Below are 12,401 nucleotides of genomic sequence, written 5' to 3'. Positions count from 1 at the left end.
ATGTATGAAGTGGTATAACATCAAAAATTTTATTAGTTAATGAATTACAGAAAGACATAGAAAGCAAAACTATATTGGCACAGGGAACTCAACCTCCCTCTCTAAGAAATAGATATATATAAAATCATAAAAATAAACAAGAATAAAAATAAAATAAACAAGAAGGAAGTTCAAGAGATGAATAAAATGATAGAAACATTAGATAAGATAGACCTCTGGAGAAAACTGAATGAAAATATATACCTTTTTTTCAGCAGTACAAAACTACACAAAAACTGACTGTGTATCTGGGCATAAAATCCCCACAATCAAATGCAGAAAGGCAGAAATATAAAATGCATAATTTTCAGATCATGATGCAATAAAAATCATGTATAATGAAGGGCCATGGAAAGGCAGACTAAAAACTAATTGATAATGGATAAAGAACCCTAGCTGTGTGGCCTTGGGCAAGCCACTTAATCCCATTTGCCTTGCAAAAACCTAAAAAAGAGTAGACCAAACAACAAATCATAGAAATGATAATTTCATACAAGACAATAACAATAAGGAGACAACACACCAAAACTTGTGAGATACAGTCAAAGCAGCATTTAAGGGACATTTCCTATCTCTAAAAACTTATGTAACTAGAATTACATATGAAGAAAGATGATGTTGCTTCCCATTCATGATCACCACTTTCATTTACTGTCAAATTCACGTAAGTCAATTGGCTCTGTTTATAATATGATCCAACAACAAATTTATTCATTATCCACCTTTTTTGACAAGAATCTTCTGTTTTTATTACCTCCTTGCAAAGCTGTTTCTACCAACATGTTTTGAGTCACCAATCATTATATGAATATTTACTGAATGAAAAACTACAACTAGGTAATTCAGGACTAAATTTTTATTTATAGATAAATAAAATTTAAGCAATTTTTTTTGTTAAAACTGAGAAATGAAATGCTATTTCTGAAACTTAAAGGAAAACTACTGTAGGAGAGATAATGTGGTTGGTTACTCTACTCTAGTTCCTTAGGAAAATGATTTTAGCAGTGATATAGAAAATGGATAGGAGAATGATAGACTTGAGAAAGTGAGACCTTTAAGAGGCAATATTCCAGATGAAAGAGCTAAGTATCAAAACTGAGTATGGCTATTTCAGGAGAGAGAAAACAACTGATGCAAGAGATGTGTATAGTGGGGGAAAATGACTAGATATGGCAGGGGGACAGTTCCCTGTAACTTAGAGCACGAGTTTTTAATCAGGGTTCTATAAAACTTGCTTGAAAAAGTATATCTTAACTGCATTTTAAAACAGCTGGTTTCTTTAATAATTCTATCAATTTTACCTAATATAACTAATAACCAGCTGAGAAGGGGTTTATATATGCTTCGGACTGGCAAAAAAGTCCACAACATAAAAAAGTTACATTGACCATAAAAAGGCAGAGACAGGGAAGGGAGAAGTATTAGTTATGTCACAATGACCCAAGAGAACAAAGTTGGAATCAAAGGGACAAGTTGTGCAAACCAATTTGTGAAAAGGAGTAAGGTATTTAATAAAACAACAACAAAAACCTGGAAAAGGTAGAAAGGGGTGAGCTTCTGGAGGGCTTTAAAAACCAAAGTGATGAATTTCTATTTGATCTCTAATTAATGCATATGTTCTTATAAGGCATACAGACCAGGAGGTCAGTCACTTCATTTTGATAGCAAGTGAATGCTATACAGTAGTTTCCTTTCACATAAAAAGGATGGGAAATGTTGTGAAAGCAGTCATAAACTCTTTCCGGCTAGTAGTATCACATTAAACCCAACCAAACCAGTGGAAAGAAGTTGGAGGAATGTGTATCTTGGAATTAAATATGAACTGTCCAAGAGAAGAATGGGCTTGCTTTATGAGACTGAGTACCCACAGATGTGATCCCAAAAAGAGGATTTCTGTTCAGGAATAGACTTCTACTTTTTTTTTTAAAAGATTTTTCAAGGCAATGGGGCTTAAGTGGCTTGCCCAAGGCCACATGGCTAGGTAATTATCAAGTGTCTGAGGTCGGATTTGAACCCAGATACTCCTGACTCCAGGGCCGGTGCTCTATTCACTGCTCCACCTAGCCGCTCCTGACTTCTACTTCTTTCTGAAAGTCTATGATTTTCTATGTGACCCACCACAACAAGAATGGCAAGATAAAGAGTAGCTAGGATTAAATGTAAGAAAGAAACAAGAGAAAGCTAAGGTGTTCAGTGGGATATGGTAGCCAATGTGGGAAAATTTCAAGTCTAGCAAAATCAAGGACTCAGGTGTGGGCAAATTGGTGGCACAAAGAAAGCACAGAAATAAATGTGAGATGACTTAAGAGAAATTAAGAGGTACTGGAAACAATAAACTCGGAATCTGGAAGAAGAAAGATATCACTTGTATATGCTAAATATACAATTTCACTAAATTTTCTTCAGTACCCTTAGAACAAGTGGAACACTTGAATTACATAACCTCTAAAGTAATATATTTCAGTCAAGAAAACTCAAACATCAATAACAATGTTATTGAAAGCAATTTGAAATCCATGTTTTAGATACAAGTACTACAATTAGAAAAAGGTAAGACAAATAATATTTAAAAAATCTGCTTTATGTCCAGTATCCATCTATTATTTAAAATTAAATTTTGAAAGACTTCAATGTTGAGAGGTTATGTGAGGATTGGGACATTAATGCATTGTTGGTGGAACTGTGAACTGATCCAATCATTCTGGAGATTAATTTGGAACTATACCCAAAGAGCAATAAAATTTTTGATCCAGTAATACCAATATTAGGCTTATATCCAGAAGAAATCATAAAATATGAGTAAAGTTCCACATGTTCTAAAACATTCACAGCAGCTCTTTTTGTAAAGAATTGGAAATTGAGAGGATGCCCATCAATTGGCGGATGGTTGAATAAGGTATGGTACATGAAAGACATGAAATACTATTGTTATATAAGAATCCACAAATGGTCAGACTCTAGAGAAGCATGGAACAAATTACAGGAACAGATGCCGAGTGAAGGAAGCGGAACCAAGAGAACATTGTGAGCTGATCAACCTTAATGGCTGCTCTCACCAGCTCAGAGAAGTAGGACAATCCTAGCAGATCAGCTATCCCTATTCAAGGAAGAAAAACAAAAACAAAAACAAAACAACTTCTCCCCCCACCCAAAAGAAAATAAAACCCTACAAAATCTGAAAGAGCACTACATTCACTTTTTAAAATTTTCTCTTTATGTATTTCTTTCCTATCCCATGGTTTCTTTTCTCTTCCCTTAATCCTAATTTCTCATATAGAAAAACAACTAATCTGTGAAACATATTAAACACAAATGTATATGTCCAATATTCACTTCACTGTTAACTACCAAGGGGAGGGAGGGTGGGAAGGGAGGGTGAAAGGAAATAATGTTAATTTTTTAAATATGCATATAGATGAATACTGAAAAACTTTCATAACATGTAACTGGAAATATAAAGTATCAACTGGGAAAAAACAAAATAAAATGTAATATTGGTCACCAAGAAAAAAGAATATACCTAAAACTTCCTCTTCAGAAGATTACTACATATAATCACAACCATTCAAATAATAACTATTAGCTTGCTTTTGTTTTTTCAAATAAATCTTCTGCCCAAAAATAAAGAGTTTGATTCTAACAAACACAAATGACAACAACCTGGGTTACTGATAAGACTGAAAAATTGTAACCTGATAAAGAGGTTCAAAGAAAATAAAATGGACAATAATGATTATGAAAAATTGAAAATGTTTTGAACAAATTCAGTGAAGCTAAGATTAAAAGGGAAATAAAACAGAAAAACCTTTTTTGGGAAATTTCTTTGTTAGAGGTCTTATTTCTAACATGAATGGATTTCTCAATCAAATCTATATGAATAAGAACTAATTCCTAATTGATAAATGGTCAGAGGCTATGAACAGCTCTCAAAGAAAAGACACCCAAACTATATTGGAAAAAAAAAGAACCAAATTCCTAATAATTGGGGGGGGGGGTGCAAATCTACCTCATACCCATCAGACTGGAAAAACTGAACATCTTCCCCATCCAAAAAATGAAATTGTTTGAGGGAGCTCAATAAAATAAGAACTTTCATAAAGTGATGATGAAGCTGTGTGAACTGGTCTATCCATTTTGGAAAGCAATTTTGAAGTGTGGTCCAAATGATACAAAATAGTGTATATATACATTTGCAAATATTGCTAATAAATAGGGCAATATTCCAAAGAGAACAAAGAATGAGAAAAAGATCCTATATGAGAGCTCTAAATAACCAAAGAAGTATTAATTGCACATAAAAAGGCCGAGACAATAAAATGAAAATACTACCTAAAATTAAATGACTAGAAAAAAATAATAAAATTCATATGGAAGCAAAAACAGCAAGATTTTAAAGGAAAGAGCCAATAAATACCACATCACAAAGTATTTTGCAAAATATTAATTTCAAAACAACAGAGATTGCTCACTGAAATAGATTAGGTTAACTTATATGCAAAGGAACCTAAGAGTCTAATAATATTCAAGAGATACCAAGCACTCAGGTACTGAGTTTATTATTTTATAACAGTGCTATATAAAAATCTGCAGCATTTTAATTTCAAAGATATCAATTTTTTTGTTGATTTTTTTTTTTAGGTTTTTGCAAGGCAAATGGGGTTAAGCAGCTTGCCCAAGGCCACACAGCTAGGTAATTATTAAGTGTTTGAGACCGGATTTGAACCCAGGTACTCCTGACTCCGGGGTCAGTGCTTTATCCACTATGCCACCTAGCCGCCCCCTGAAGATATCAATTTTAGATAAATACTACATATACTAGATAAGCTACAAATAGACACATGACCAAGATATAAAAGGTTATTCCATAAATTAAAGAAATGAACAGAAACAAGTTCATGACCAATAAAACGATAGAGGGAACCAAAGAGTTTAAAAAGGATAATTTCTATAACATAAAATTTAAAAGATTTTAAAGAAATACAATAAAGTGAAGATTAAAATGGAACCTGGGTATATGTATATATGTGTTTGTGTGTGTGTATGAGAGAAAGAGAGAGAAATTATTGAAGTTTCTCTGATAAATGCTGCATTTCCAAGATATGTAAGGAACTGAATCAAATTTTATTTTTTAATCAAACTTTAATAAAAAGAACTTTATGGTATCTTTTTTTTTAAACAAAAATCACCACAATGTCAGAATTATCTCCCCCACTTCACCTCTAAGAGCATTATTTCATGTTTTAAAAAATATCTACTTAAAAGACAAAAAAGGGGAAAGATCAGTACTGATCATAACAGTAAAAAAGTCTGAAAATATGTAAATGTGAGAGCTGTGTTAGCTGCAATAGAGAAATTGTGTCATGTTTTTATTTCATCATCATCATCATTATTTTTTTTTTTTAGATTTTTCAAGGCAATGGGGTTAAGTGGCTTGCCCAAGGCCACACCACTAGGTAATTAAGTGTCTGAGGTTGGCTTTGAACCCAGGTACTCCTGACTCCAAGGCCAGTGCTCTATTCACTGCGCCACCTAGCCACCCCTCATCATTATTTTCACAAAATTATTTATTCTTTCTGTGATTGATCCTGTGATCTACTCATTAGTTAAAAATTCACTATTAAATTTCCAGTGAGGTCTCTATCTTGTTTGTGTTTCCTGAACTGACTATATTATTTTTTTTTGAAGGCTCAATTGGTTTGTGGACAAAAAAAAAAAAGAGTTGTCTATTCACTATACCTGCATTCAAAGTCTTTCTAGGTTCATAAGATTACTCAGGACTTAAGTTACCTTCATGTCTTAAAGTGACATAAGAGGAAGACTTTATCTGAGAAAAATATTCACAAAAACAATGAATTACCTTTTTCCCAGTTTGTTTCTCCACCATGTCGTTGCTGAGAGAGAAATCTTCTAACTGTGGTGCTTTAGAACACCCACCCTTGGGCATCGTTCTGTTTTCCTTACTTGATCTTCATTTAGGCTGCCATCGCTTCGTCATCAACCGTCTGTTTAAAACAAGAAAAAACATTTAAATAGCTTTCAGACCTTTAACTCCAACAGTCACAAAACCTGGTAGTCTCACAATGGACTACAATCAATAATAATTTACACAACAACTTGAAAAAGAACACAGCCAGTGGTCTGCCAAGCTATCATGCTTGAAAATACAAATTGAGAAGGAAGACAAAGACTATAACCAGGAAATCTCTATAGATATCAAAGCCTTACCAAGAACATCAAATGGAGGCTTAACTTTATTTGCCTTTGCACTCAAAGTTGTTCTGATTACTAGACATCAAGAGGGGCTATTAATAAGATAAACCTAAAATAACATTAAAAAGAGGCAAATCCTGGAGCATTTACTTGTGTATTGTCCTAGGACCCAAGGGTCATGATGGTTATACTCTATGATTTTCTCCCTTCTAGTAGTGTTATCAAAACCAACTTCCATCACACCTCAATGATCCTTATACGTCATCTCAATACCATTTCCTTCAATATAGCCGTCTACCAAGGACATTGAAGAGGATCAAGTTATCCCTAACTCTCTATAGGTTTAGACTGATCCACCTGTCCCAATAAACAGGAATTATGTTGAGAGATTTTAAAAAGTTAGGAAATGTGGGTTTGCCTGTCCTGGGTTTGCTTTAACCTATGTTACTTCTCTGGATCTTGACTTCCACATTATTAAATCCCAGATTTACTTTAAAAAAAAAAAAAAGCTGAAACCTGCAAAGAGCTGGACCCCTCCCAACCTCTCCCTCTTCAGTCCAGTTTTTGCTTACATTTCTAGGTGACAATCCAGACCAAATGTGACCTGATAAAATATTTTTTAGGCAAGGTATTCACAACTCTAATAAGATACAGTGATCTTGCTTCAACATTTCCTGGAGCCTAGCCAGCAATCCATGGTTCAGAAGGGTCATGTGAGGTTGTGGGTGGCAATAAGATGAACCAAAGGTGAGATGCATCTTTCTATCTTCATTACAAAATTCTAACATTCTGAAAGTGCTAACTTAGCCATGAAACTTGAACCTATTAAGAACTCCTTTTCTCAAGGGCTGCTCTATACCCAAAGTTCACTCTGGGAATTCATAGCATTACTTTTTTACTTTCTGAAAAGAAATAAACATAATAAAGTACTATGGAATGAATATCCATATTTTTGGAGAAAAACAAAACACTTATATACATATCTGCTCCTTAATATGCAGAATAATGACACAAAAGTGCTCTAATAGATGAAGCCTTCCCTTAGACACTTGAATAATTGTATTTAAAATTGGGGCACACATATTCTTGGGATAGTCTTTCTTCAAAGAAATATTTTTTCCACACAACACAGAGTTTTATAGCCTTCAAGATCTATTATAATCTTCATCTCTAAAAAAGTATAATTGGGAAAAGAGATAAATGGAGATGTCCCTCTTCACAGAGCAAATGCTGATTTATTTTGACCTAATGTATACATATGTTAACATTAAAGAATAAACAAAACCCATCATATTCAAAAAACTTTGATGTTAAAGCATTTTGTTAAAATTAACCTTATTATTGATAGATAAAAATAAAATCCAGAAATCTGCCTTTGGAGTCACAGGACCTGTTTTTCACAATGCCCCTGACTTAGCCTGTCCAAATGACTCATCCACTCTAGATCCTAGTTTCCCCATTATGTGGGGTTTTGAATAACAATGCTTGAGGTTCCCAGCAGTTCTGTCTGTAATTCAATCTGAATTCTAGTAAATGGTGGATGACTTGGTATCAACTTGGATCTGGATTTGAATCTTCCCTCTACCTCTTAAAGATCATGTGAATTACTCATCCTCTCTGTTTGCTCACAAGTAAAATGGAAGTACTAATAGCTGTAATACTTCCCTTAGAGTGGCTCTGAAGATTAAAATATTATAATTACATAAAGAGGTTGGCAAATAGGCAACATGACTGTCACCATCTTCCTTAACCCTTTATTTGACAAAATCAAGTATAGACTGGTAAAAATTTCTGGCAACTCCTAGAAATGAATCCAATCCTATGCCTCACAACTGCCTACAAATTACAAAACTCAGACTGATTCTCACATACATGCTCACAGAGCTACAGAAAATTCCATATAAGATTTAACTCTGGAGCTCAATCCAAAATAATCCCTGCCTTCAAAAAGGATATATTCTTTTTTTATATATTTTTAGGTTTTTGCAAGGCAAATGGGCTTAAGTGGCTTGCCCAAGGACACAGCTAGGTAATTATTGTCTGAGGCAGGATTTGAACTCAGGTGCTCCTGACTCCAGAGCTGGTAATTATCCACTACACCACCTAGCCACTCCTAAAAAGGATATGTTCTTATGGTGAAAGTAAGACATAAATACATAAGATATTTAAGTCACAGTATAAAGCTGCACAAGATGAGATGGAATGTTAGATCTCTCCTCACCAGTCCAGGACTTGGCAGATCTCGAGGAAGGGAAAGTCAAAGAAGTTGAGGAAAGAAGCTGGCATTCCAAATAAAGGAACCAGAAAATAAGGTCAAGGTGGAGGTATAAAGATTTTTGAGTCTTCATAGAAATGATTAATGAATACATGGGAGTAAATAACACCCCCCAAAAAGAGGAGAATCTAGAAAAGGGAAATAGGAACAATGGAAGGGAAGGAAACAACATAAAAGACATCCCTGCATTTAAGGTTAGAATAACAATCAAAAGACAAGTAAAACTGATTAACTAAAGGACAAGAGTGCCATCTCATGGAAAAGAAGTAAAGGAAACTGTCCTTTATTGTAAAGAGAATAAAGAGGAATGAGTACATTGGTAAGGCTTCTGGATCTGATCATTACCATAACCTCAAAAAAGAGCAGAATGTGATGTATGTTAGTATGTTATGCTTACATAAAGCAGAAACTCTTGTTGCAGAAATCAAAATTTAATTGGGTTTGTTGATATTAAACAACATATTCTATATTTTCTTCCCATTCGATTTAAACTATTAGAAAAATATTATTTCCAAATAGAACATAGATGCTTACATTTATTACATAATATTGCATACCTATGAAGACTTAGCTATACAAAATTAATTTTTTTAAGGCAGTAATCATTCAAACACATTCAAAGACCATCTTGAAGCAGAAATTTAAGCCATATGCTCTCTCATGATTATAAATCAATTTCAGGCAAGATGGAAAACAAAATTTTCCAAATACAGGATATGAATAAAATCAAACACTATGGGTCCACTATACTAGCAAAAGTGTCTGGTAACATCCCATTATGTAACAAAAATGGAAACTTTAACTTAAAGATTTGATTCTGATTATATCTAAACCAGAAGAGATCTCAGACCATATATCTAATTCACTCAATGTCATTAAGTTAAATTTACTAAGATATCCACCTTTTCATGTACAGAAAGCCCCGAAACCTGTTTCATAGAAAAATAGCCAAGCAAATAGAAGGTGGATTAATTCTCCAACCTTTTTTCTACTTCATCTAGCAGACTCATTACCCTTGGAAAGCTTTCTATCTCATCTTGGAAACAGAGTACCTACCTGGCTCCTATTTATTTGCGCAATAAATACTAAAAACTAACGCTCTTATTTCAATTTAAAACTAACAATGAAAAATATCTCTTGAGTTTATGTAGGTATCTAAAGAAAAACTCAAGAGGAAAATGAGACATTTTAACAACAAAAATGGTATCTTCTGAGTATTCTATGTCATATAACTTCAATTACTCTTTATTATAATATTGACCAGAAAGCTAACTCTTCTTTACATTAGAGTCTGAACTTTCCTTAACCAGGAAACACTTATATGAAAAATAGAAGGCCAAAAATATTAAGCAACATTACATAATCCTTAAAAATTCACCAAGAGTAGCAGGAGCAAATTTTTACATTTTGGCAAGTGGCCAAATACATTGCGCTACTGGACATTTATCACCAAATAAGCAAGCAGAATTCAGTCATTCTCTTTCTGAAATGGAAGCTTTTCTCAGAGGCATTTTCCCCCTTAAATTTAAAAGAAAAATGTACAAAAGGATTCCATACCCAAAAAGAAAGGAGTCATAGAAAATCATGATTTTAAAGTTTAAATAAATCATCAGTGACTTTCTCCATTAGAATTCTCCTTCCACTGACACAGATCAGAGAACCACTTCATAACCGAGAACAGCTTCCCAAGTAAAACTGAAGCAGAGAAAAGGATCACCTGAAACTGGGACCAAACCTATGTTCAATAGCTTGCTTGAGACAACCTAACCTCTGCTGGCATCAATCCAAATGAACAAATGGTCACCTTCAAACTATGGTGACGTGTCAGAAAACTTCAGGGAAGAGCAGACTTCATTAATGCTTAACTTTTTCATAATGTCTTTATTGCTCTTAAAGTCCACTGAAGCATAAGTAGTACAAACACCATTTTATCAATGAGAATATGAGGTCTCTAGCACAGTCTACATTAAGTAATCTGTACAAATTCTAGAATTAGCTAATGAGTTCTTAAGAATGACTTACTTGGTTTTGGGCTATGAATGTCAAAATAGGATTTATATTTCACACTGTTCTAGACATAATATATATATATATATATATGCAGGTATTCACTGAATGACATTGCTAAAATCAAAATCATTTTAAGGTACCATTAATATTTGTGCTTTCTCCTCAGTCAGCCTGTGGAAGAGTAAGAAAGAGATCTCCAAAACTAAGCTTTTAACGGTGCAGAGGAAAGAGTGCTGATTTTGAAATTGTAGTAACTTGGTTCAAATTATTCATCTACCACCTACTACCTGTAAGCAAATCGCTTAAAATCTATAGGGCTGCAGTTCTTTTAAAAGTAAAATGAGAGTTAACTAAATGAACTTTGAAGTCCTCTTCAATCCTAAATTGAATCACACATATTTAATTACTGCATCCAAATTATGGTCCAAATCTCTATATCCAGCTCCCCCCCATCTCTCACACACCAGAGTAGCAGATGCAAATACTCCCTGAACATCTATATTTCCAAATTTTTCTTCTTTATTGATTTGGATGATTCTTGAATAAATTACTTTCCTTCCCTAAACTTTGGTTTGGAAATCTGTAAAATAACAGGGTTGGGTGTGATGATCTCTGACTCATATCTATTATCTATGAAAAAAAAAGCAGTGCAATATGTAGATGAATTGCCTGATTCATTATTCAATTATATTAAAAATATTTTCCCCTAAAACATGTAGACTATTTTTAACTTTCATTCTTTTAAATTTTGAGTTCCCAATTCTATCCCTCCATCCCCTTCCCGATTGACCCCTCCTATTACCATATTAGTCATGACACAAAAGAAGGCACATTTCTTCTTCCCCAAAAAACCCTGACACACAAAAAAATGAAAAACAGTATACTTCAATCTACATTCAGACTACATCAATTCTTACTTGGGATATGGATAGCTTTTTTTGCATTTAGAGTCCTTTGGAATTTTCTTAAATAACTGTATTGCTGAAAATAGCTAAGCAATTCACAGTTGGTCATCACACAATACTGCTATTACTGTGTACAATGTTCTCCTGGTTATGGTTCACTTCATTCATCATCTCTCTCTGCCTCTCTTTCTGTTCTTAAATTCTTCCCTTCTGACAGATAAACTATTCCTTGCTCTCCTAATTTGTTTGTGTATCCAAATCTGTTTTTGCCTACTTAACAAGCTCAAAAGTAGCTAATAATTTAATGAGGGAGACAACATTGAAAAGAAATATATAAAAGTAAGTTATATACATGATAAATAGGAAATTAACAGAGGAAAGGCTCTAGAAAATGACTGTTCAAAATCACCTGAAGAATTCTATGCAGGAAGAACCCACAACTATCCCTGGAGGTAACAAATTGTACTTTTGAACATCTCTAATTCTAGTGCTTACTGACAAGCAGTCTAAATTTAGCCTCTGGCTAAACACATGGTTTCTTCTTCTGCCCTCAATGGCCAAAGAGAACAATTTAAGGAGTCCTCCATGGTAACCCCTGTATAAAGCTATATTCTCCAAGCTAGAAAAAATTCAATTCTTTTAAGTGAGTCTCCTAGATTCTAGACTTGGAAGGTTCTTCACCACCCAGGTTGCCCAACTCTGGACACTACAATTCAACCTTGCAGTTCTCCAGGATGATTATCACCTTCCTGATTCCTGGAAGATCTGTACATCTTAAGAAGTCCCAAAATTAATTAGTCACCCTGAAGCTGCACCATAAAACCCAATCTTCTTCAAAACAATCCATCCAGGTTTACCCCTATTGAATTTGATTTTACTAGATTTAGCCTTAATGCCCCTTTTTTTAACCTTGTCAAGATCCTTTTGGATTATAAATTTTCAAGAATGTTGGCCTGGCTTTG

General features: G+C 33.9%; 1 protein-coding gene across 4 annotated transcripts in view; it reads right to left on the bottom strand.

The window, feature by feature from the left end:
- The window catches only part of ANKRD11 (ankyrin repeat domain containing 11), a 347,116-nt gene that overhangs the window by 113,742 nt on the left and 220,973 nt on the right, over nt 1-12,401 (bottom strand). For all 4 annotated transcript variants that reach the window (XM_074200999.1, XM_074201025.1, XM_074201017.1 and 1 more), the window contains one exon: nt 5,897-6,041. In XM_074200999.1, coding sequence (XP_074057100.1) covers nt 5,897-5,983 — 87 coding nt within the window. In that variant the 5' untranslated portion in view covers nt 5,984-6,041. The remainder of the gene's footprint in view (nt 1-5,896; nt 6,042-12,401) is intronic.

The sequence above is a fragment of the Macrotis lagotis genome, chromosome 1 (genome assembly GCF_037893015.1).
Source record: "Macrotis lagotis isolate mMagLag1 chromosome 1, bilby.v1.9.chrom.fasta, whole genome shotgun sequence".
In the NCBI taxonomy this organism is placed as follows: domain Eukaryota; kingdom Metazoa; phylum Chordata; class Mammalia; order Peramelemorphia; family Peramelidae; genus Macrotis; species Macrotis lagotis.
The sequence above is the reverse complement of the archived record's forward strand: the minus strand, read 5'-3'. Positions and strand labels throughout refer to the sequence as shown.